The sequence below is a fragment of the Pan paniscus genome, chromosome 11, assembly GCF_029289425.2.
Source record: "Pan paniscus chromosome 11, NHGRI_mPanPan1-v2.0_pri, whole genome shotgun sequence".
NCBI lineage: Eukaryota > Metazoa > Chordata > Mammalia > Primates > Hominidae > Pan > Pan paniscus.
The window spans coordinates 84,356,648-84,383,080 of NC_073260.2; the positions used below are offsets into that span (position 1 = coordinate 84,356,648).

At 42.1% G+C, this 26,433-nt stretch overlaps 1 protein-coding gene and 1 long non-coding RNA gene across 4 annotated transcripts in view; one reads left to right on the forward strand and one right to left on the reverse strand.

The window, feature by feature from the left end:
* NTRK2 (neurotrophic receptor tyrosine kinase 2) overlaps positions 1-17,431 on the forward strand; it is a 544,938-nt gene extending 527,507 nt beyond the window's left edge. For both annotated transcript variants that reach the window (XM_034967489.3, XM_055091983.2), the window contains one exon: positions 17,390-17,431. In XM_034967489.3, coding sequence (XP_034823380.1) covers positions 17,390-17,416 — 27 coding nt within the window. In that variant the 3' untranslated portion in view covers positions 17,417-17,431. The remainder of the gene's footprint in view (positions 1-17,389) is intronic.
* Positions 1-26,433, reverse strand: part of LOC129393089 (uncharacterized) — a 258,151-nt gene that overhangs the window by 29,441 nt on the left and 202,277 nt on the right. The gene's annotated exons all lie outside the window — the stretch shown is intronic.

Below are 26,433 nucleotides of genomic sequence, written 5' to 3' on the forward strand. Positions count from 1 at the left end.
CCTGCCAGTCACCTCCACACTACCTCTCACTCTGGGGTTCCCACTGCTTAATGGGAGCTTCCACTCTACTAACACAGTGATATGGTTTGGCTCTGTGTCCCTACCCAAATCTCATTTGTAACTCCCATAATTCCCACATGTTGTGGGAGGGACCTGGTGGGGGAATCATTGAATCATGGAGGTGGGTCTTTCCTATGCTGTTCTTGTGATAGTGAATGGGTCTCATGAGATCTGACAGTTTTAAAAATGGGAGTTTCCCACACAAGCTCTCTTTTTGCCTTCTGCCATCCATGTAAGACGTGACTTGCTCCTCCTTGCCTTCTGCCATGATTGTGAGGTCTTCCCAGTCACAAGGAACTGAGTCCAATTACACCTCTTCCCTTTGTAAATTGCCCAGTCTTGGCTATGTTTTTATCAGCAGCATGAAAACAGACTAATTCACACAGACTGTATGAGCTATCATGAATCAACACTATCCCCCACCAGACCAAGGTCTCCAATGGTCTCTTGAAACCCAGGCCACTAGGAAAGAGAGGAACACCCCCAGCGCTCCTCCATGAGGGGTGGGAATGGGATCCAACACAAAGTTCTCTCTCCAAAGAAATTCTTGACCTCATCTTCAACCTCTTTCGTGGCATCCCCAACTTCTTGTAGATGGCAGTCAGTGGTCTCTATATCAGTACCTAAATGTCAGCTTAGGAGGCTGAGAGAGCACCTGGCTTTGGAATGTGAATGTGTTGACACCAATTGTTGTGTGCCTTCAGCCAACTCTAAGACAGAATCCCTTTTGTAATAATCCTGTCTCAGACACACACACACACACACACACACACACACATGCACAACCTTTCTTCACTTTCCAAGGAGGGTCAGCAGAAAGGAAAAGCAGGGAAGACCACCAACCTGCAGTTTAATGAAATATGTATGAGGAAGCTAGTAATCACGCGTGATGGTTTCCCCACCACCTCACCCCTACTCTTCTCTCAGTTGTAATCTTTCACAACTGCATGAATTTGACATTGCCGGTCCTATACATGATGTCAGAGCAATGCCTTCTGAAAGGAGGAGGGCCTTGTGCACACAACAAGCCAACCGTGCAGAATAGAAGAGGAGAAAAGAAGGTGACAGGACAGTTTTGCTGTCACACCTGACATCAGGACACCCAGACAGAGCAGAACTCTCATCTGCTGTCCTCTCCAATCAACCATGTTCTCAGCTGTTACGTTGTTAATTCAAATTCAGAGAAATGAGCATTTCAAGACAAGCATGGTTTCTGGAGATGTTACAAAGAGTTGGGAAAGTTGCATGGCTAGAGATCCCAAATAACCATTCCAGATGGCAGGCGCTATCAAGATGTCTTGGACAATCACACACATGGAAAACATTTCACTCCCAGGAATATCGTTAAAATAATAGTTTTCAATGATTCATTAACAGTTAAAAGCATATGGTTCTTTCTTAGGGAATTTTGGATTGTTTAGTCTTTTTTCTTCTTGAAGAAGCACAGATAACATCAATGGAGATGAAATATCTTGATGGTGGCCACCAGTGGCATGTGGCCTGTCTGCTGGCCATGGCTATCATGTTGCTTTGCTAGCCCTCCAGGTTTCTGACCATTCAGAAGGGTAGCCCTGAATTAAATTGAAGAAAAGGGAAGGAGGCGAAGAGAATGTGAAAAATAGGTAAGAAAGAACAGAGGAACCATGGTGAACCAGAGACTTCATCTCTCCTTATTCATTTTGATGTTACTTCTTTTCAAATAAAGAGAACCAGCAAATGGGACCAGGGAAGCAAAGAGAGGCATATTACTTCTCTTAACTCCATCTGGGCCAAGGCATTCAGAGAAAGAAAAATGTGAGACACTAAGGTAGAGAGAACTGAAGCAAGAAACAAGGAAACTAAATTTTGTAAACAGAAAACAAATACCCAGTGGCTCATGCCTGTAATCCCAGCACTTTGGGAGGCTGAGACAGGAGGACCACTTGAGCCCAGGAGTTGGAGACCAGCCTGGTCAACATAGTGAGACCCCATCTCTTCCAAAAAGTTTTAAAAACTTAGTCTGGCACAGTGGCATGTGCCTGTAGTTCCAGCTACTCAGCAGGCTGAGGTGGGAGGATCCCTTGAGCCCAGGAGGCCTAGGCAGCCGTGAGCCATGATTGTGCCACTGCACTCCAGCCTGGGTGGCAGAACGAGACCCTGTCTCAAAAAAATAAAAACCACACAAATAATAATAATAATAAAATACCCATACAAGAAATATTATTTTAAATGTTGTATGCCAAGATTTAGCCTCAAAGATATTTATCTTGAGATTGTTTATAATTATCATAAATTAGAAACAACCAATATGGCCAACAATATTTTTTAAATGGCTAAATAAATAATGGTCAACTAGACCATGACATGATATGCAGCGATTACAAATTATATATACAACTCTACTTTCCAACAGGGCAGTAAGCTCATATATATAGTTGAGTTATAAAATGCAAATTATAAAAACTACAGACTGTGTGATAACAATTTGGTTAAATAATTCATACAGATAGATAGATACAGATGTATAGAACAATATGTTAAGAATTTACACCAAAGTGTTACAAGTAGTTAGCTTTTAACTATGAAATTTTAGGTGATTTAATGCTCTGCTTTTCTCTAATAGTTTTGGGATTTTCTCCAATAAGAATTATCTACATGTTCATCAGATAATTTTACAGTCTTCCCTTGGTATCCATGGGGGATTGTTCCAGGACCCAGTGGATACCAAAATCCTCAGATGCTTATGTCCCTAGATATCAAATGGCATTGTATTTGCATATAACCTAGGTACATCCTCCTGTATACTTTCAATTATCTCTAGATTATTTATAATACTTAATGCAACATAAATGCTTTGTAATATAGTTGTTATATTGTATTTTAAAATTTTTATTATTTATTGTTGTATTGTTATTTCTACTGTGTGTTTTTAAATATTTTTGACCTGCAGTTGGTTGAATCCACAGATGAGGAATCTGCAGGATATAGAGGGCTGAATGAAATATATAAAATTGTTATGAAAATTGGGATTCTAGAAAAGATAAAAAGCTGCCTTTCACTGAGAAGCTATGCCTAGACACCAGATACCACGTATATTCCCTGAAGGCCATTAGCCCTGAAGCCAGAGCTGCGTGCTCATGTACGCTAGCAAGGCCATGAGACTTGCAAGGCAGAAGGGCCTCCCACTCTAAGGCAGTGAGAAGTGGGGAAGGGTCTTTCCTGTTCTTTCTGTGCTGCTTGCCTGAGTACCAAAGCAAATGGAAAGCTTAAAGAAAGAAAGATTTCATCTGCTCAAAATTCCTCTTTGTATCATTTATTACACGGTCCATGAGACTAGGCTTTCATTTATGATAACACAGTGCTGCAGTGTTTAGGGATACCGAGATGTCATAGAAGGAGTGATGGTCTGAGATACAGAAGAGGTGGGTCCTCTCACAACTCTGCCACTAAACTTGTTGAATCTCAGACAATTTCAATTCAAATCAATAAACTCTTATTGAGCATTTATTATATGTCAGGCACAGAACTCAACACTAACATACAAAAATGAATATGATACTCTCCCTACACTGAAATACTCCAAGCCTAGCCAGGGAGATAAGCAAACAAACAAATGGGTATAAAGCAATATGGCGCACATGATGGTAGAGATACAAATACAATTCTATGGGATCACAGAGGTGGGAATGCCCTATTTTCTGTTAAGGTGGGTAGGGTTTGGGCATTAGATGTCAGAGACGATTTAAAAAGAAAGAGAATTCTTGAGTTGGACCTTAAAAAACAAGGCAGGAAAAGATATGCCAGACAATCACTTCCCTCTATGGCCTCAGTTTCCTCAGCTTTAAAATGAAGGCTCAACCTGATACTCTCCAGTATCTGCATTGCTCAGGGCAGAATGACTGCCAGCCACACCACCAAAGGCTTCAACATCAGCCGTGTTGCTTGTGCAATCCTGAACTCCTGCTCAGAGCCAGCATACGAGAGGATTATCAGGTTGCTGGAGGTGTTCCCCTACATTGGAAAAATCAGAAAATTAGATTTAAGCAACCACTTGTGTTAAGAAAATGTATCCAAACTTGGAAACAGAGCTAAGAGGATGGCTACAAACTCTTTAATGCCATTCTGAAACACTGAAGCATTGTTCAACTGGCCCAGGAGGGGTTAAATCTCTACGAGAATGTGCCTCTGTTGACATTTCTGTTTACTATTGATTAGAGCCCAGACACTGTGATGTTATATGCTAAATTGTAGATTTTAGTCTGGTGAAAATGCAAATTACTTCTATTCAGTAGAAAAAAAAATGCCCTCAAAGGTTATAGTTGCATGGCCCTGTAGGATAGTATCCAGATTTCAGTGTGCCCTCCCTAAAGATCTGTGCAAACCCCAGTTTCTTAAACGTTCCTTGCAGTTTTATCAACTTACTGGTTCCCTTAGTAATGAATTAATACATTTTGATATTTGTTCATTCTATATTTGAATGAGTCCTGATTTTAGATTTTTTGAAAATTATCTTTTCACATTTAGGGAAAAAAAAGAATGTCTTCATTTTCTAACTGGCAATCAATTGCAGAAGTCTTGCTCATTCCAACACTTAACTGCAATATTACTGCTTTTTTGTGGACTCATTTTAGCTGCCTGCCTTTATTTCTTCCTGAACTAGGAGAGCATTTGGGTTCATTTTTATGACACCTACTTTGTGACAGTGATTGAAGTGAAGGAATCAGCAGTCTTCACACATAGACTCACACACACACCTACATGCACACACATGCACTCAGACACACAGGCTGGTTTGCTGATTTGGTTCTTTCCTGGATGTGTCTGAATGAATGAGTCATGCACCCACTTTGCCACTCCTCATGATTATTACTGGATCTTACTAAAGGAAAGGCAAATTCCTGAGACCGCTTTATTCCTGAGATCATCCTCACACTTGGAGGCTATAACATTTTGACAAACGACCTTTAGACTGCTTTTTAGCAATAACAGCATTAACAATATGGTGTTCTGTGTTTTATAAAAACATTCCTGTGTGAGAGGCATTGTGCTTCTGATTTTATTGAAGAGGAAAATGAGGTCCAGGTAGATCCCTCGCCTAAGATCAACTGCATAGAAAACAAGGAACCAAAAATTAAGCCCAGATCTAACTCAGGGACTAGTGCTCATGGTGTTACCAAACTGCCTCAAAGATTCAGCTGAACAAACAAATGTTACTTTGTTTTTCATCCTGCTAACTTAAATGTAAAGTTTCATTAGAGAACATTGTTTATAAGCCATTGCATATTTTCAACTTATTATGTGAAATTCCACATGAATCTACTGAAATGATCATTGACTTCATGGATTAGTTTATTTTGTCCATATGCATACATTTACCCCTGGGAACTTGGAGGAGCAATGTGTTAATTAAGTCATTGATCATTTTTCAGATATGAGAAGCTGAATGACTCTCCCTATGAGTCATTACCACAATCAAGCTACTCTGGTAATGCCCACACACACACACACTATGGCACATGAAGGAAGCTATTGGGTGGGAATGGTTGGAGTCTGATCTCATGATAGAGAAATTATACGTCCACTGATAATGTCTCAGTATCCAGGAGGAGGTAAAGTTATTGAGAGTGGAACACATTGGTGGAACCATGCTTTTGTCATTCCCATCATAAATTTTTTTTTTAATCACTTAACAGCACCTTTCTGCTCAGGCTGCAGTGATACACACTACAAAAAGAGAGCAATAAAACCAAAGGCACACCTTTTACGAGATTTTAACATAATTTAGAAGGCATGAATGAGAAAAAAAGGAGAGAATACAAAGAAAGACCGCAGAGAAAATATAGACAAAAGAAAGTTGAAGTAAAACCAACTAATGGTCTTAGGTTTTACACTAAAAATTCTTAGAAAATAGCAGATGGGAGAGAAGCAGTTTGCTTCCTGCTTTGACACAGTGGAGTTGTTCATTCTGGGAAAACTTTGTAAACCAGGTAGAAAATTAAAAATTATCAATTTCCCAAATATGTATCAAGCTCCTACTTGTGCTAGGATCTCTGTTAAAAAAAAAAGTATGTATAATTTTGAATATATATTTTTGAATGTGTATTTCTGAATTTGAATACATATATTTTAAAGATAGAAGATGGATAGATAGATGATTGATAGATGATGGATAGACAGATGGCCCTTGACTCATGGCAATTATAGCCTAGTGGTAGAGATGAATATGAATTAAGTCATCACAGAAATACTTATAAAATCACAATTAAGTGAAGTGCTGTGAAGGAGGGGCAGGTGAGTAAGACCATGTAATGGGCAGGGAGGAATGACCTGGTCTGGGGGTCAAAAAGCTGCAGTGAGGACATGGTGATCGACCTGGAACCTAAAGGGTACACAGGATTGGAGCAAAGATGAGGAAAGAGGTTACAGGCAGAGACAAGAGCATGTGCACAGGACAAGAGGGAACAGGGTTGGTGCAAGGACCTGAAAGAAAGCAGCCTGGCTGGGGATTAGGGAGAAAGGAGCAGTGGGGGTGAGAGGAAGCCAGAGCAGGGGGAGGTATACTGTTGTTAAAAGGACTTGTTGCTGAATTTTAAAGTGATAGGGAGCCACTGAAGTGTTTTACCAGGGGAAAGGGGGACATGTCCTAAGATTGGCATTTTGATGCATATGCTAATAGAAGCTTACAGGCTTTCTAAAAAAGATTGGCATTTTGATGTATATGCTAATTCCAGCTGTAGCACAGGAATCAGACTGAAGGTAAAAATGTAAGAGAGACCATTAGTAGGCTACCGCAGAGGTCCGCACAAGAGAGGAGGGTGGCTTGGACTAGGACAGTGGCAATGAAACAAAGAAATGTCTGTGAACAGTATCTAGAGGAGGAGGAGTAAGTCTTTCCATTAGGCACTGGAGAGTAACTCAAAGGATTTGGTCTTGTGCTACCGAGTGGATGTTGGTTCCATTCACCAAGGGGAAAAACACTGAAAAGAGGGATAAGGAAAGTGGGAGATGACGGTAGTAATTATGAGTTCAATCGTAGTCATCTTGAGTTAGGTGCTTAAAGAGAGAATTATTGGTAAATTCAAAAGCAAGTCCATTGGGCTACTTTGAGAAATCTACTGTTAGATAAGTCAGTTTTTGGTACTCCCAGTGGCCAGGAGGTTTGATCATTTCCAAATATATATTCATGTACCAACTTCCCTTGAAGACAGTTTCCAGTTTCTATTATGATACCTCTTGACATCTTCTGTCTCCAATTTTTCACTTTTCCTTCTTGAGATTGCATTAGAAATTATGTAATCAGAATGATATTGATTCATTAAACTAGGTCATGGCGTGACAATTCAATTGTCTGTACATTCCTTCCCAACTTCTCAAGTGTGGAGATGTTTTTAAGAGCTGTAGCACACATTGCCATTCCAGTGTGGAAATTAGAAGTGTTTCAAAACTGTAGAAGACATAAAGGTAGGCACACCAAGCACTGCAGGCAAAACAGGAAAAATAATATTGTGTCAGATAAAATGGGGAAATACAAGCAATGCTTTTTGAAATCACATTCTAATTAAAATAAGGGAAAGAAAAACAAAACAAAGATGTTCAATCTATTATCTCTGATTTTGCACTGGTAGGATAGGAGATAAGCCTATATATTAAAAGGCATGATTGTCAGACATTTCTCAACGTGAGAAACATGAAGCAAGATTGGGGTAAAAAGGAATGGGAAAAAAACAGGTGGAAACAACTACCTTTGAGACTAAGCCTAAAATGAAAGCTGATAGTTGTTGGTGCAAATGTAATCATTAATTGCCCAAATCTGTTCTTCCATCATCCCATTTCTTCCATTCCATTCAGCACTTTTAGTCGCAACTGAACCTATGTTACATAACGTAATGAAGTCATACGTCTCAGCAAGTAATTTTTTTTAAATTAGCACATCATCTGGGAAGAAAGAATTGAGCAAAGTCTTGTGGGATCCCTCATTGAGTTTGTGGGTGGGAATGTTTAGGAGGATGTCAATAATAGAATCTAAGTACAGCTCCCCTCTGTGCGTACTCCACATATTAATATCAAAAGGACGAGGCAATTACAACCCACCTGTGATGCATTCTATGCAGTTCAACTCCTTCAAAACTTACAAGTTTTCTAAAATCTCTCAGGCTAGCACCATTCTCTGATCAAACTAAACTGGGCTGCCATAAACTCTACCACCCTTATCCTCTAATTAATTCATTTTGGGTGCTAATTAAAGCTATGAATGCAGGGGTAATTAGGCTAAGTAAAGTGTGCTTATTAATCAATAATTGACAACTTACTCTTAACAAATGTATTTCCCAAGAAGTGAACACAATTTAATTAAATACAATGCTTGCAAAACAGATAGTTGCTTTTTATGGTATCCTTGATGTATAGGTCAATATTTCTGTCTTAATTTTCCAGTTGAGAAAGAAACAGAAATATAACTTACTCTGGCTCATCCAGTGAATCAGAACTTATTATTGTTGGGGCTGTATTTGGACCTCATCCATAAGGCATGAGTCTATTGTTCTGAGGTTTAACAAATATGGATAAAAGCCTCTCCTTGCCTTTCCAAGTAGAAATATATTACATTTGTCTTCAATAAAACTTAGTGAACATCTCACTTGAGACCCTTGTCACATCACAACATAATTAGTTATTTGCATTATCAATTGTGCCAGTTCAGGATTTCCAAATTTGTTATCTTCAGAGGGTAACATGCATGCCTACAAAAGGGAATTAAAAATGCAATGAAAAATAAATTTGGGGAAATCTGGGTTAAACACATTTAAACAGATTTCTTTAGTGCAGAACTTCTCAAAGCCTTTAAAATGTTCATATGCATTATGAATCCAAAGAGTGACACATAACATTTCTGCAATTTATTTGACTATAGAGCTTTTTTCCCCCCTCAGAATATTCATTAACCTATGCAGAACCATGGTTGGAAAGCATAGTTTGGAAAACTTTGCACAAGACCTTGAGTTAATCTTATTCACCGTGTATTCCTAGCACCTAGCATGATATCTGGCACATAGGACATGCTCTCTATGCCAACAATTTCCAAATTTTTATTTCCAGCTTCATTCTTTCTTTGGAACTTTAGACCGATATATTCAACAGCCTATTCAACAACGTTGCTTGGTTACCTGGTGGGCTCCTCAAACTGAGCATGTCCAAACCTGAACTTTGGCTCTTCCCCACAAAACCCATTCCAACTGCAACCTTTCCATCTCAAACGATGCAAACTCCATCTTTCCAGTGACTCGGGCCAAAAACCTTGGAGTTCTTCCTAACTCATTTTTCTCATCTAATTCATCAAAGAACAGCATTCTCTACCTTCGATATATATCCAAAATCTCACCCCTTCTCACAACACATGGCTCCTACCTAGGTCTGAGCCACCATCATCTTTCACCTGGATTCCTGTTATGGGCTCCTACCTAGTCTTCCTGTGAACTCTTCTGTCCTTTCTTGAGTCTCAACATGGGAACCAGACTGATCCTGTTAAAGTATAAGTCAGATCATATGCCTCCTCCCCTCAAAAGCCTGCAATAGCTCCCCATTTTCCTCCAAGTAAGAGCCAAAGTCTTACAATGACATGGAAGGCCACAGGCTAGGTCCCTGTTACTTTTCTGACTCTCTCTGTGTCTCTCTCCCCACCCTCCACATACTCTGGCCCCCCAAGCTAATGGTCACATACACCATGTACACTCCTTCCTTAGGCCTTTGCAAGAGTTGCTCCCTCTAATCAGAACAATCTAGCCCTATAACCAACTGTCTCATCTTTCAAATATTTGCTCAAAGCTCACCTTCACAATGAGACCTACCCTGACTACTGTAATTAAAATTGCAACTCCGCCCCACTCCCACCCCACCCCCACTCCTCCTTAGCCTGCTTTTACTCTTTCATAGCACTTACCTTTTCTAATATTCTACATAATTTACAGATCTATGTATTTTTCTACCTCCCTCCACTAAAATATATGTTCTATGTGTAATTCATTGAGATTACCCAAGCATCAAGAACAGTGCAGGGCACACAGCACATGCTCAATAAGTGAATGAATAAGAGTTGAATGAACATTGCAGTTCATGCAAGTTGTTACATATGCTCAGACAGACGTAATGCAGACCTTTTATATGGCTCAGTTCTACGGGCAGAAGACCAAACACTATGGTCATTTTATTTCAAGTGAAACAAAGGTTATATATTTTTCATAAATTAGACAAAGCCAATATGCTTTAATTCTGTGTTTACCTGACCAAGACAGATACTATCCAAAAGACCTGGCAGCCAACAAGAGGTTGGTCTTCACAAATTTATTGAAATGTGGTTACTTAAAAGAATGGTATATGAGAGTTACAGAAAGGAAATACTAAAACTTCTGGTGGTCTATATTTTTCTCTTAAAAAAATAAGAACGAAAGACTATCTTAATATTTCACTGACTCAGTGACACAGATGGCCTCATGCAGATCGTGTATCTCAGAGCATGTCTAGGATTACAGGCGTCTGAGGGAAAACTGGGGAGTTTGCTGTGGTGGTTCCTTCCCTCATTTGCTCATTTTCAACATGTTGTAACTTATTGTCGTTAAGTGTGCCAGCAAAGAGAATGTATAATTTCTCTAACACTCATTTCTCTAGTGTTACATAAACTAACTCTCAAAAATTATACCAGTGCTATGGACTGAATCTATATGAATTCTGAGTCACCCCAAAATTCATATGTTGAAGCCCTAATCTCCAATGTGATGATGGTATTTAGAGATGGGACCCTGGCAAGGTAATTAGGGTTAGACAAAGTCATAAGGGTGAGGCCTAGTCTGATGAAATTAGGGCTTCTGTGAGAAGAGACACCAGAGGGCTCACAGTCTCCCTATCTCCAAGCATGAACTAAACAAGAACCAGGCAAGCACACAGTGAGAAGGAAGCCGTCTACAAGCCAGGAAGAGGGCCCTGTCCAGAGTCTATCCACGCTGGCACCCTGATCTTAGTCTTCTAGCCTCCAGAACCATGGGAAATAAATTTCTGTTATTTAAACCCTGCCACTCTATGGTATTTTATTATGGCATCCCGAACTGACTAATACAAAGAGTATCTTAAAAGATGTCTTCTTGGCTGGGTGCGGTGGCTCATGCCTATAATCCCAGCACTTTGGGAGGCAGACAGATCACTTGAGGTCAGGAGTTTGAGATCAGCCTGGCCAACATGGCGAAACCCTGTCTCTACTGAAAATACAAAAATTAGCTAGGCATGGTGGTGCATGTCTGTAATCCCAGCTACTCAGAAGGCTGAGGCAGGAGAATCACTTGAAATTGGGCAGCGGAGGTTGCAATGAGCCGAGACTGTGCCACTGCACTCCAGCCTGGGCAACTGGGCGACAGAGCAAGATTCTGTCTCAAAAAAAAAAAAAGAAAGAAAAGAAAAAGGATGCCTTCCACGAAATCTTGGAGCAAAAAGAAAATGGCAGAGCTGAGACCTCACTTCTACTAGGAACTCTTTATTAGACACATTACCAGATAAAAATAATAATGATCTAATTACGATGATTAAAAGTATAGATAATGTTGAAGGTGAATGATGAAACATGGGGTTGCATTATACTAGTTTTTCTTCTTTTGTGTGTATTTAAAATTTTTCAAAATGAAAGGTTTAAAAAATTTTAGGTTGGCTAAAAAACAATGATGAAATTATCAAGAACATTATTTTATTTACCTCCAGTATCATTCACAGTAAATTTTTCTCTAGGTATTTACTGTGGCTTGAGAGATTAGTTAATGAAGATGAGAAGCCATCAGAAATATTGCAAAATGTTTTGTATTTCAACTTTGCATAATCAATGTTATATATTTCCAGGTATGTTTTACAACACACACAATATATCAGTACCACGGTATGGAAGAATAATTTTTATGTAACATACACAGACACACACAAACACACATAGTAAAGGTACAGGTTTCACCCCTTTTTGTTGATGGAAGTGCACAGACAAAAGAGTTTGGTGGCCCCGGTGCTTAAATGGTAAGAGGAGAAGACAGGCAACAGATAAACATGGAGAATACCCATAAAGACATTAAGGCCCAAATTGGGGGTTGGGGGAGAACAAATAATATTAGGAACTACCTAGAAGGTTAATGCATACATGCATTACTTGTATACACAAACATTATTTGTAAAGTTGATACAGCTCTTTGAAACCCTTTGGAATAAAAGGTGCATAAAACAATATATTATTAATATTATTATTATAGTGCATATTTGTGTTTCTGTATTAAGCTGCCAGAGGAGTCTTTTAATGGTCTCATTTTTTATGCAACATATACATAGGTCCATTGAAGAGACCCACATTTATCTAAATTATTGAGATGAATTTTAATTTGTTTGGACAATACTAAAGCTTGGAATGACTAAAGAGGAAAAAAAAAAAAAAAAAAAGCTCAGCATGCTAACAAATAAATGTTAAATGACCTGGGACAATGGAGTACATATTTTCATACTTCCACATATTCATTTCACAAATTGGTGGTGTCCAGATGTCCTACAGCAAGGTTTTTTTGTTTTGTTTTGTTTTGTTTTGCTTTTTGAGATGGAGTCTCGCTCTGTTGCCCAGGCTGGAATGCAGTGGCACCTCTCAGCTCACTGCAAGCCCCGCTCCCAGATTCACGCCATTCTCCTGCCTCAGCCTCCCGAGTAGCTGGGGCTACAGATGCCCACCACCATGCCCGGCTAATTTTTTTTTTTTTTTTTTTGTATTTTTAGTGGAGACGGGGGTTTCACCATGTTAGCCAGGATGGTCTCGATCTCCTGACCTCATGATCCGCCCACCTCGGCCTCCCAAAGTGCTGGGATTACAGGCGTGAGCCACCGTGCCCGGCCGCAAGATTCTTAAAGTGTGGTGGAAGGCCAAATGCGGGGCTGAAAAAAATCCCTATTTTTAAAATCTTTTTAGATGATACTTTTAAAATGTCTTTTAAATAACAGACACCTTAACTATTTAAGATATTTTTTCTTCTTTTTGGGACAATGATTCTGCATTTTTTTCCGGGCATGATTGAAGGCTTTCACTTTGTAGTTTTAAATTAAAGCTAAGGAGAACCTCACTGGTTTCTCATCAACAGCAGCACAATTTGTTTGCTGATTTCAGTGCAGTGGTTGGGTTTTTCTTTGTTAAATTAGAAAGCTGAGTGGAAACAGGTGGATGAAGGGGTTCCCATGCCTGTGAAGGGTCTGTAGCCCAGAAGAGTAAGGGAACCATGGTTGTGGGAACTAAGCTTCAGGGCTGTCTTTCTGCTTTTATCCCATGTTCATGACAGTTTTTGGCAAACTGTATACGCTCCCCCCATATTGAGCCATACTTTTGGCTTCAGGAGATAAAAGACATTGCTCTTATCAAAATAGGTCATAGAAGCCAGGCACAGTGGCTCACGCCCGAAATCCCAGCACTTTGGGAGGCCAAGGCAGGCAGATCACTTGAGCCTAGGAGTTCGAGACCAGGGGGCAACATAGTGAAACCCTGTCTTTACAAAAAAATAGAAAAATTAGCTGGGCATGGTGGTGCATGCCTTTAGTCCCAGCTATCTGGGGGACCAAGGCTGGAGGATCACTTAAGCCTGGGAGGTCAAGGCTGCAGTGGGTCGTGTTTGCCCCACTGCACTCCAGCCTGGGCAATAGAGAAAGACCCTGTCTCAAAAAAGTAGGTCATAGACACAGACAAGGGAAAAGATACGGGCGCCTACTTGAGGGTGGAGGGTGGGAGGAAGATGAGGATTGAAAACCTACCTATCGGCTGGGTGCAGCTCACACCTGCAATCCCAGCACTTTGAGAGGCTGAGGCAGGCAGATCACCCGAGGTCAGTAGTTTAAGACCAGCCTGCCCAACATGGCGAAACCCCATCTCTACTAAAAACACAAAAAATTAGCCTGGCGTGGTGGCGAGTGCCTGTAATTCCATCTGCTTGGGAGGCTGAGGCAGGAGAATCACTTGAACCCAGGAGGCAGAGGTTGCAGTGAGCAGACATGGTGCCACTGCACTCCGGCCTGGGCGACAACAGCGAAACTCTATCCAAAAAAAAAAAAGAAAAGAAAAGAAAAGAAAGAAAGAAAAATTACCTATCAGGCATTACACTGATTACCTGGTGACAATATTATCTGTACACCAAACCCCCGCAACACACAATTTACCCACATCACAAACCTGCACATGTGCCCCTTGAACCTAAAATAAAAGTTGGAGTAAATAAATAAATAATAAATAAATAAATAAAATAGGTCATAGAGCAAGAGACAGCAAGTCCATTCACCACCGGCTGCCTAGGACTTCCATCCTGCCATTGCATGCCCTTCTTCCTCCAATCTCACTCTGCTTCCCAATCCCAACCTTTCTATCACATGCAGCTAGAAAGCTGTGTCCCTCCAGACTGGAAGCATTTGTGTTTCTCAACCAGCAGATAACTCACTGAAAAACCCCGACCCTGGGAACCAAACGCTCTGGCTTTACCACTACCTCATCGGGGCTCTAACTTTCTCATCTGCAAAATGGGCATCCTTTCTACTTGGTAAAGCAAGGAACAGTCTATCACAGAAGTCAGGAGGACCTGATGGGCTTTTGAAATCAGCTTGTGTGGAATCGTAATTCCACCACCATCAAGCTGTGTGTGACTTCACTCTCTGAGTCTTGGTTTTCTCATGTAAAACAGGGATGTTGATGGTACTGATAGCCTTGATGTACTGGTTCAAGAAATTGCTCTTTGTGGGGCACCTGGAGCAGTGACTATACCCATGGTAAAAGTTCAATAAATGATAGTCATTATCAAATAACAACAAGGACAAAATTATAGTACAGATTGCCCAAAGCCAAGGAATCCCAAGTACAGTTTGAAATAAAACAATTGTATCCGTGTTCTCTGGCTACTATAACAAATTGCCACACACTTAACAGCTGGCAACATGGTAAATTTACGATCTTACAGTTGAGTAGGTTAGCAGTCCAACATGGATCTCGCCAGCTGAAATCCAGGTGGTGGCTGTGTTCCTTCCCTAAGGCCCAGGAAAGAATCCATTTCTTGCCATTTCTCTAGAAGCTGGAAAAGCTTCTAGAGACCGTCAGCATCCCTGAGCTGGTAGCTCACTTCCTCCATCTCTATCCACTTTTGGAACCCTTGTGATTACATGGGGCTCACTCAGTAACCCAGGATAATCTTCCTATTGTAAGGTCAGCTGATTAGCAACCTTGATTCCATCTGCAACCCTAACTCCGCTTGATAATTTAAAGTAACATAGTCACAGGTTCTAGTGATTAGGATGTGGACAGCTTTGAGTGGGCATTATTCTGACTAATAGAATAATTAAACAGAACCACCTTACCCACAGGGTGACACACATAGGTTTCTTTTTAATTAATTTATTTATTTTTGAGACAGAGTCTCACTCTGTTGCCTAGGCTGGAGTGCAGGGGTGCGATCCAGCTCACTGCAACCTCTGCCTCCCGGGTTTAAGCAATTCTCCTGCTTCAGCCTCCTGAGTAGCTGGGACTACAGGCATGTGCCACCATACCCAGCTAATTTTTGTATTTTTAGCAGAGACAGTGTTTCATCATGTTGGCCAGGCTCGTCTCAAACTCCTGCCCTCAATTGATCTGCCCACCTCAGCCTCCCAAAGTACTGGGTTTACAGGCGTGAGCCACTGCGCCCAGACGATATGCATAGGTTTATTTCAATTGCCACTGGGCAACCAGAAAGAACGACAGAACCAATAAGAAACTACCAGAAAGTAGAAGGGATGGAAGTTCTCAGTTCTCAGGTATCAATCACTTGGCACAAAAGTTACTGTCTTCCCACCAAAAATCAGGTAGCCTTGTAAGACTTCATCACAATAGCATTCACAGGAGATATTTACAGAGAATATTTGAATCTGAGAAGTGTCCTCCTTCAAGCACTTTGTGGATGTATGGTTAGAGAAATTAGGAATCAAAATAGAATTCAAGAACTATGAAAACTGAAGGCTGTGTTTTAGGGCTGAATATTGAGTCATTGCAGACTCATGACTAAGATACCTTAGCATTTACTAAAGCAGAAGGAAGCAACCAGTGTCACAATTTTACTATGGGATGTAGGTTGCTTCAACCAATACAGAATCATCCAGAAAAACAAAGAGGAAGAGGAATCAGATTAGAGCAGGACCAGCGAGGGCTTTGTCAAAGGCCCCGTGAGGAGAGATTGGTGGTTAACACCAGAGCCTTGCATTTTGTCTGGTAAAATGGAGAGAAACACATTCCCTGAGGTTTGTGAGGCTGAGCTGCAGGTGTAACTAGATACAATGAGAATGTTGGTAGCTGGCATGTATATGTTTATACTTAAACCCTTGTTGCTATAAACAGTTTTCCTCACAATGTGCATTTATAGAGGGTTGATTCTAAAAATTAACTGTGGCCTAAATTATCCTTGAAAATCTATTCAACAGATTTTTGAATTCACCAAGACACAGATCCTTGGAGTTCAAAAACCAAGAAGTAACTTACATTGTTTCTCTTTGCATTTCGACTATGGCCTTCCTTCCTCTGGGACTATCAAGGCCAAAATGTAATTTGATTGGGGTATCTTTTTTTTAGCAAATAATAGAAATATCTTCCATTTTGCTTAATGGGAAAGGTTGATTTCATATTAGTTAAATGCATGCATCATATGGCTTGAGTGTATTCAGCCATTATCAACTATTTATTTTGCTGTATTTATATGCTATGTACTTTTATCAGATGGAGCTGACCAAACTTTATGATCAAGAATCTGGTATCTGGTTGGGCAGATCATCTAGGAGCATTCCTTATAGAACGGAGCCCAACCATGGATAGCTCCTGTTCTAGGGGTGCACCCCAACTCTGAATCAGCCAGTGAGAGCAAAGTCCAATGCTCTGCATGGTCTCTGCCAGCACCACCACTCCTGTGACATGTTCTGGGCCTCGGGCGATTCCAAATCCATCATCAAGGCCAGCTATGCCTAGCAAATACTTCCCATGTCTGTCTCCAGTAATAATAATGGTGCTTCTCATTTGTAGAGTAAATTTCAGTTTTACAAGTATCTCGCTTACATGACATCCAAAATAAACATTTTCTTGATATTTTGGTACATTTGGAAAATAAATCTCTCTTCAGATCGCTCCCTTTATGCCAATAGTAACAAACACAGAAGTAACTAAGTTTGCGCTTTAGGCATTACCAAGGGTTGTGCCATTAGTCAGTCACGAAAGATTCCTGAGCACTAAGTCAACTTTGCAGGCTGCCAATAGTTAACTTAGGCATGTTTTATAACCACTTCATTTTTTTGTTTCTAATTGCAGGAAAGGATGACTCAAAGCCCAATCTGAAGAAATTCAATCACCTTTCTCCTTGAAGCTCATAACCCCTCTCATAACGATTATAAATCAACTTCTAGATTTTTCTTTTTGCAATAAGGCTTGCTTTTTTTAATTCTCCTGGAAATTAGCAGAAGTCACGATTACCTTTAGAAACACAGGCAAGATTTCCAACATTAATGCTACCATTCAAGAGAATTTTCTTCAGAATACAAAAATGCCTCTTGGAGGAGAATCCGGGCAAGGTTTCTTTGAGAGGCAGGGAATCAGGGGTTTGTTGTCCTTTTTTGCAATGTCATAAATTAAGAAGGAGATCAATTCTGCCATTTCAATTTGTATCAGCCTGAAGGTCAAACAGACGCACGTAATAAATTCTGACTCAGGCAATTACAAATTCAGCTGACTCCTTCCATTCTGAAAACCTTAGTGCTGATCTCTACCATCCCAGAATAACTTCCCCAGCCATTAGTAGATTATTCTGCTGGGTAGAAGGTGTACCTTTTTTACCTTCTGCTTATTACAATTCCAAAAGGAGGACATAAACACTAGTGATTTTATATTCCATCCAGAATCCTGGATGTACATCCTCAACTGCTGAATGCTGAAAAGGTTACTCAAATTCTCCAAGTGATATCCTATGTAAAGCAGCAACCACCTGCTTGGGAACATATTATGAAGCCCTCTGAAGATGAGGCAAAGACCTTTTTATTTAATTACAACACATTAGGGCAGAGGAAATGCCGCATGACACATCAACATATAAGTCTCCACAGTCAGGGACACAGCTACCCCAATTTTCCTGTCTCCCTAGCTTGTATATCTGGCTTATTCAAAATCAGTCTAGGAAAAGGGAAAGGATGAAAAACAACAATGATAATATTTGTTGTCAGATACTCCCTACATGACATCAAATGTGTCTTGAGTGTGTAAAACCACCACCAAAGAAACATTTTAACTAGCCATTAAGCACTGGAACTGTGATAGGAAAGAGGGGTGTCATAAATGCTGTCATTTCCCACCCGCGCCCTTCCACCTGCCAGCGGACCTGTCTCCCAGCCACCAGGAGCCTCTTGAGGCCCCTTCTCAGGAAGTCACCAATGGTATGTGCTGCCCTCACCCTACTCCCTGAGGCTTTAGTCCATGACCTGACACCAAGGAGTACAAAAGGTTGACCCATGTCTCAAGACAAACCAATGCTCTGGTGTTTGTTACTGTATCTGTCCTCATCTCCATTTTTACCAACTCCTACCCTTCAGGCAGTAAGTAGGCTTCTCTGGGAAGGATTCAGATTTTTTGGTAAGAAAAATTGCTAGCCACTGCACAGAGGAGATGGAGACATGGCCTATTCCTGGAGACGCTGGGAGTAGTCTTCCTGGCAAGGTGTAGTTGACACTCTCGGTGTCTCACCCATCACCTCAGCCCTTCCAGAATCCACTGCAAACGTTTCCTTACCAAACCAAGGGCTTCCCGAGTCTCTCTGCATGAGGGCATACTCTGTCTTTTTTCTTTTTTTGAGACAGAGTCTCCCTCTGTCACCTAGGCTGAAGGGCAGTGACATGATCTCAGTTCACCGCAACCTCTGCCTCCTGGGTTCAAGTAATTCTTCTGCCTTAGCCTCCCAAGTAGCTGGGATTACAGGTGCCCACCACCATGCCCAGATAACTTTTTTTTGTATTTTTAGTAGAGCCAGGGTTTCATCATGTTGGCCAGGCTGGTTTTGAACTCATGACCTCAAGTGATCCACCCTCCTCAGGCTTCCAAAGTGCTGGGATTATAGGCGTGAGCCACCACGCATGACCCATCCTCTGTCTTTAAGGGGTTGCATTGCCACAGAAAGGGCCAGCCAGAAAGGTTAGGGAGTTACCACGATCCTTAACAGATAAGGGTTGTTAGTGGATGGATAAATACCCAGCTTCCCTGTGTCTCAGTATAACAGCCCTGAGGTGGATTCACAGTCTCCCACAGGGTCCTTAGCAGGTTGAGTCCCAGTTGCCCTCATGGATTACCTGCTCATGAACATATCTTTTAGTATCTTTCCTCTCTTCTGTAATCACTTCCCAGCCTTGCTTCCTGGAACCCCTCTCAAATAAATGACACCCATCGTCTTACCTTCTGGTCTTTCTTGGAGGGAGCCCAGATTGAGGCATAAGGGTCAGGTGCAGAGCCTGTGGCCTAATGGTCTTGGAGAAGGGGTGGCCTCTCCAAAGAGGTAGCATTGGCTGTGGGTGGCTGGGACATGATGCCAGCCCCCATGGCTGGATGCTGGAACTGCCCTTAATCCAGCACTCCCCATGCCCGCTTGCTCCCTAAGAAGCATCTGTACATGAGAACTGAAAGAGGTGATGGCTAAGTGATGCTAGGTTTCAGATGCGGGCGTGTATCAAATGTACAGTTACCCCAGCACTGCTTCCTTACCTGAGGAACATGGCATCCACCTCTGGAGAGACTTCACTGCTCTCATGCTATTGAGAAGCTTCTGGACTCCCTCTGGGCCGGGGCTCTCCAGTGTCACACTGCTCAGCATCTTATCTCATAAGGTCTTAGGCTCCTTGGCAGCCCCGGCCCTGTAGCCTGGAGCTCCACGGCCTCACACCAGGAAGAAATAAAGATTTGGAAGATCTGTAAGCTAAAGATTTCTGGAAATTCAGCCAAAAATCCTTCCACAGGAGGGAGGCGGGGCAGAGGAGCTGATCAATGAAGATGAGCTACCATGAGGGAGCAGCCACCTGAGCACTGGGACTGTTCTGGAAGGCAAGGACTCCGCACTTGGGCCCAGCTCACTGAGGCCTCTGTCATCCGAGCAGCTGTGGCCTCACTTTGTAGTTAGCATAGCCATGTAGGACCAAAGAAGACCAGGCATCTCCCCTCCAGACATTCACAGATCTCCAACCAAACAAGATTGCATTAGGAACCTGAAGGGGACCAGTTTCTCTGTATTTCCTTCTAGATGTGGGTACCCAGGTGATGTACGGAGGTGGGAAGGACTGGGCTTGAAGCCATTTGCACCCTAACCTGGGAAGGGCATGCCTGTTACAGTAATTTTTCCTTATCCCCTTGCTATTTGGAGTCAAACAAAACCTGCTAAACTGAGTTTGAAATTTCTGACTAAGAACCAAAATAAATACATAGAAGCAAATTTGTAATGATTTACTCAACTGAGAAAATATTAATATTTTGAAAGAAACTACAATCTAAATTTTAAATATTAGAACATGTAGTTCTTCTCGTGACATATTTCCAAAATATTTGTCTGAAACTCAAACCACAGAGCAAATCAGATATGAGCAAAGCTTCAAGAAAGAGAAAGGGGAGGCACTGAGAATGGACCACGGTCATCTGTTGAATCAATTAAGAATGCTTTAACTACACACGCAGCAAAGGGCTCTCAGCAAAACTCACTAAGCCTTCAGCATTAGGACCAAAAGACAATAAACAAGGCTAGAAGCAATGCCACACAGCCATCTTCAGAAGCCTGGAAGGATCTTTTCTGTTTTCCAGATATCAGCCAGTCTTTAAAGCTACTGCATTCTATGGAACAAGAAAGGGACTGACGGACATATCAGCATTCTAAAATTACCACCCCAGGCATGTTCCAAATGCATAATTTCCTTTGAATTATACCACAAAGCCACTTAACCACAGAGAGAGTACTGTTTTTAGTTCTGAGCCTTTATCTCTAAAATAAATTCAAGTCCTAATCCCAGCATTTACCCATGAGCAGTTCTACGACTGAACAAAGAAGCCCTGAAATTCTTGACCCAAGTTGTAAGCAAGAATGAGATGAGCGTAGAGAGCAGGGCCAGGGTTTTGGGGAAGAAAGGGCCTAAGTGAGTGTGGTGATTACAGCTTAGGAGCTCCTTATTCTGTTGCTCCTCCTATGACTTCATCCTCAATTACCACCAAGTGCTGGGCTTGCGTCCTCTCGCTCATGCTTCTCTCCACCCTATCTAACACTCTAACAACATCGATGACCTGCAATATGTGACCTGGGATTTAGAGCTCAGCAGGTTTTGTGTGGAGGTACACTAAGGTGAAAGTGGTCAAGACCAACAGTCCAATATAATCATTTCATCCACATAACTGGAGTCTCCTGTGTTGTAATTGGGAATGCAAACCACACCGCCAGCTGGACACCTTCTGCCTGAACTGGGAAGGGGACTAATCCTCCACAAGGTTGCCTCTCCCCATCCTTCTTACATCAGAGCTGGAGGCAGTGTCCAAAGGGCCAGCCGTGGAGCACTTAGACGTGCTCCCATGTGAGGAGCTCTGCAGCAGGGTCTGGAGGCTAGCTCCCCCAATTCTTTGGTTATATGAATACTTCAGTACAGACACCCACACTGGCCTTTTCTCCTCGGGATGGCTGAGTGGCAAAGGGTTCCCAAACTCAGCCAAATGTTGGATCCAAGCCATCCTTTCCCTGAGCCTAGATGTATCTGTTACCCATTGCTATGTAACAAATCTTCCACCAACTAGTGGGGTAAAGTATGTCAGTCAGCTGTGTGGTCTGCTAATTTGAGCCAAGCTCTGCCCATCTCACTAGGCTCATGCATGTGCCTGTAGTCACCTGGCAGGTTGGCTGGAGGCTGGCTGGTCTAGGATGGGTGACAATAGCAACTGAGGCACACGTCTCATGTTATTCAACAGGTCAGCCCACACTTGTGCATATGGCAGTGGCAGGCTGTAAACAAAAGTATTGAGGTGGTTGGTTGTGCAGCAAGAAAACACTGAGACTCATGCTCATGTGTTCAACCATGCTAAAGAAAACAAACAACTTTTTCTCTCGTGTCAATACATTTCTTCTTTGCTGCCAGAGAATCTTTTGATTTCAGCAGGCTTAATGGTCAGATAAAGAAAAGAGGCTCTTCTTTGCATATCTGCCCTTCTCCTCCACTTCTCAGTCCATACAGCCATGCAACACTGCTTTCTCTTGAAAGCCGCTGAGCCTAGGCTTGAGCTGATACACTGCCCTTTCTGCTGCACTCAGAGGTAAGGAAACAAAATGCACCCATTGGCCAGCAGAATGCAAAATCATATTGTAAAGGGCGTGCATACAGGGGGTGGGTGGAGCGTCTGCCCATTTTTGTGAACAATCTATCTGTATTAAGAGCACAAAGCTAAGTTGGGTTTCCAATACTAGGGTGACTACAATCTTGCCCTCGTAGGAAACAAAAGAGACTTGGACACAGGTATTGACGATGTGCCTTTCGTGAGATGCCTTTATTATTTGACAGATGGTATAATGCCTAGTTGTCCAATCTGTGCCCAGGAGTCCCTCACATGGGAAGCTTGTTTATACTGGCAGATGCCCTTGTGACTCTCATCTGACCCGTGTCCAATTTATGGTTGTCTGACCATTGCTCTGGTGCTGGGAGCCTGACCTTGTTTTCTCCCCAGCAGCCTGGAGCAAACCCAGTCTGTGGTAGCCCCTAGTTCTTCAGATAGAAGGTACACATTCATTACATCACCACAGTAGGAAACAAGTTCAAATATTTTCTTTACAGACCGGGGCAAGGAGGGTATACTGAGTCAGCAGAGCAGTCCTATATCCCTGGGTCTTGCAGACATGAAGAGGCAGGAATGAAGAGTTCAGGCAGAGAGCACACCTGGTGACTGGCAGCACGAACAAGGGAATAGGGTGTGGGGCACTAAGTTCACAAGCAAATGCCTGATGATCCTTGTACAGGAAGCCATGGGAAAGCCGGGAGCCCAGTCTTCCAAGTAGGAGAGATGCCTCTAGGTTCTTATCTCTGGCCACCAGCTTGAGCCTTTTGGGTGTGGTGCAGAAGTGGAAACTGAGTCAAGGGTGACTGAGCCCTGCTTCTGGTCTGAGAAAGTTAAACTTGTATTTAAAATTGATGTCAAGCAACATAAAATTACAAAAATTCACTACACTATCCCAAGAGGCATCCAGGCTTTCTCAAGTACAAAGGAAACTATCTCTCCCAAGATCTGATCCCATTTCTTGTCCTAGGAATAAGTGAAATTTATTTCAGTGAGTCCCCATCTTCTGATACCTAAGCGTGTTGAAAGCAGATACCAGTAAGCTTCAGAAGAATTGGTGACCCATAATTCAGACCATGTTACTTCTTTCATTTTGGTGCAAGTAGTTCAGGGTGGAAGAAAGGCTACCACCTTAGCAGTGAGGAGGGAGAAAAAGCCGTAGCCCATCATTTACACTTTAAATGCTGGCTCTATGACGTTCAGTTTTCCATTCCTGAGTTATTTCATTTAGAATAATATGTCCAATCTCATCCAAGTCATTGCAAATGCTGTTAATTCATTCCTTTTTATAGCTGAGTAGTATCCCATTGTACATATATATTACAGTGCCTTTATCCACTCATTGATTGATGGGCATTTGGATTGGTCCACGATTTTTCAATTGTGAATGTTCTCACTGATATGTGGATGCTAAGCTGTGAGGACACAAAGGCATAAGAATGACACAATGGACTTTGGGGACTTGGGGTGAACAGTAGGAGGGGGGTGAGGGATAAAAGACAACAAATACAGTGCAGTGTACACCACTCAGGTGATGAGTGCACCACGCTCTCATAAATCTCCACTAAAGAACTTACTCATGTAACCAAATACTACCTGTATCCCAATAACTTATGAAAAAATAAAAAATAATAATTAAGAAAAAGAGGCCAGGTGCGGTGGCTCACCCCTGTAATCTCAAAACTTTGGGAGGCCGAGGTGGGAGGATTCCGAGGTCAGGAGATTGAGACCATCCTGGCTAACATGGTGAAACCCCATCTCCATTAAAAAAAAAAAAATTACAAAAAATTAGCCGGGCATGGTGGCACACACCTGTAGTCCCAGCTACTCGGGAGGCTGGGGCAGGAGAACCACTTGAACCCGGGAGGTGGAAGTTGCAGTGAGCCAAGATGGTGCCACTGCACTCCAGCTTGGGTGACAGAGTGAGACTCTGTCTCAAAATATAAATAAATAAATAAATAATAATTGTCTCTGCAATGTACTCACCTAGGCCTGAGGCACTGCACTTCCCTATGTTCCCATGGTGGCTGAGACCACTGTGACTAGTGGGGAAGGGGAGGAGGTCACTGTCACGGTCACCTTTCCCCTTTCAGCTCAGATAATTTCTGGGGAAGGAGAGGGCTGCCATGAGAATGGTATGGCTGTGTGTTGGAAGGACAGAGGGAGAAGGAACAGGAAAAACCCACTTCCCATACTCTCTAACTCCAATCTTGGTCAACACATGTCTGGTGGTTTACTTGCATCCTGACTTTTCAACACCACCATCCTCCTCATGACCCACTCCCAGGAACTAGAGCTTCTGCATGTGCGGCCACGCTCCCACGTGCACCTTCCCTTAACCCGGCACATGAGGGTAACAGGCTACTACACTTCATATACGCTGGCTGGATCTGCATTTGAATTCCTAGAATTGGAGATGACATGGTCCTGTAAGCCATCTTCATTTCGTATTCCATCTCTATTGTGATCAATGCATTTCTTCTAGATGTCTAAGTTGTGTTCCAAGTGTGGTGTCTCTATTTTTTTTTTAAGTCAGAAGATCCAATACCTTTGTCTCATTCATTTCTTTATTCATTCCACAAATATTTTTTGAGTACTTACCATGTGTCAGGCACTGTTTTAGCAATTGGGGTTACAATGGCAAGTAAGACCCAAAGTCCCTGCCCTCTCTGAGCTTTCGTTTCAGTGAGGGAGAGAGACAAGAAAAAAAAAATTAGTAAATGACAGTAGTATCAGGTAACTGCTCTAAGAAAAAGTAGATAAGGGAATAGAGTGTGAGGGAGAAGAAACTTTTAGCTTGGGTGGATGGAAAAGGCTTCTCTGAGGAAGTGATATTTCAATAAAGACCTAAAAGATGTGAGAGGACAAGTGAGGAGGAGGAGAGGAAATGAGATGCCGGGGGAGGGGGGAAGAGAATTCCTGGGACAGGAAACAGGTCTTCCTTGCCTGAGACCTGCAAAATCACTCAGGAAGAAAAAACAATCTATTTCTTGTAGCCATATTTCTTCTGCTTTTCAAACATTCCATGATGGTTAAAATCATGTTAAAACATCTTGAGGTTTATGCTTTTGCTTCTAAAGTATGGACAAAAATATGATTAGACTAGAAAAATTGTCAAATATTAGGGGAAGGCCACCCTAGCATACTCTGTTTCTAAATTTTTCTCAGCCAGTGTAGACAATGAGGTCCTACTTGCAGTCCTGAACAAAAAAAAGTCTTTGAAACTTTATTCAAAAAAAAAAACCATATTTGTGCACTCTGTCTCTACGGCTGTGATTCATGGGGATGGAAGATAAAGAGAGGGCAAACTCAGAGACTGATCTCAACAGTCAAGGTCTCTCCTAAACACCTCCCCAAAGAGAGGCCAAAGAGAGGGCATGAGAGCAGGAAGGAGGCGCTGGGGATCTACAGCCAGCCCTCCTCAGAATGTCCACTTCCATGCCCGGATGGCTCATGAGGGCAGCCATTAGCCCATCTGCAGAGAGAGGCTATGAAGAGAATCAGAGGTCTTGTGGAAAGGGTCTTTAAGAGAAATACAGAAACTTAGGTGGTTGCCAGAGCTGAGGAGATGGAATGGGAATTTTCAAACCAAAGCCTCCCAGAACTCTCAGACCCTAGGGAGAGATTAGGCTGATGGCATCTAGAAACCAAAGGGTTCCGACGGGAGCCTTCACTCTTTCACCATAATTGTATCGTTCCGACACGTTCTCCCTTTTCCCCTCTCTCCATCACAGCTGTCCATTGCTTTCTCCTCCCTTCCTTCTCCCATCTCCTTTCCCTCACCCCCTCACCTATCAATTGCTTTTCTTCCTGATCCATTTCAGCTTCCTCTCTCCTCGTTATTTTAAAAGAAAATGTAAACAAAACAAAATGTGTAGTTGCACAGAAATTCCAATGAATAAAATGGGATTTTACCATCAACAGTGCTTTTTTTCTGCCCAAATTGGAGGTGACAATGCCACCCTCATTTCCTGTTGGTGCCATCTTCAATCAGTATGGGCCTTTGCAGGGCAGTCTGATATTACACA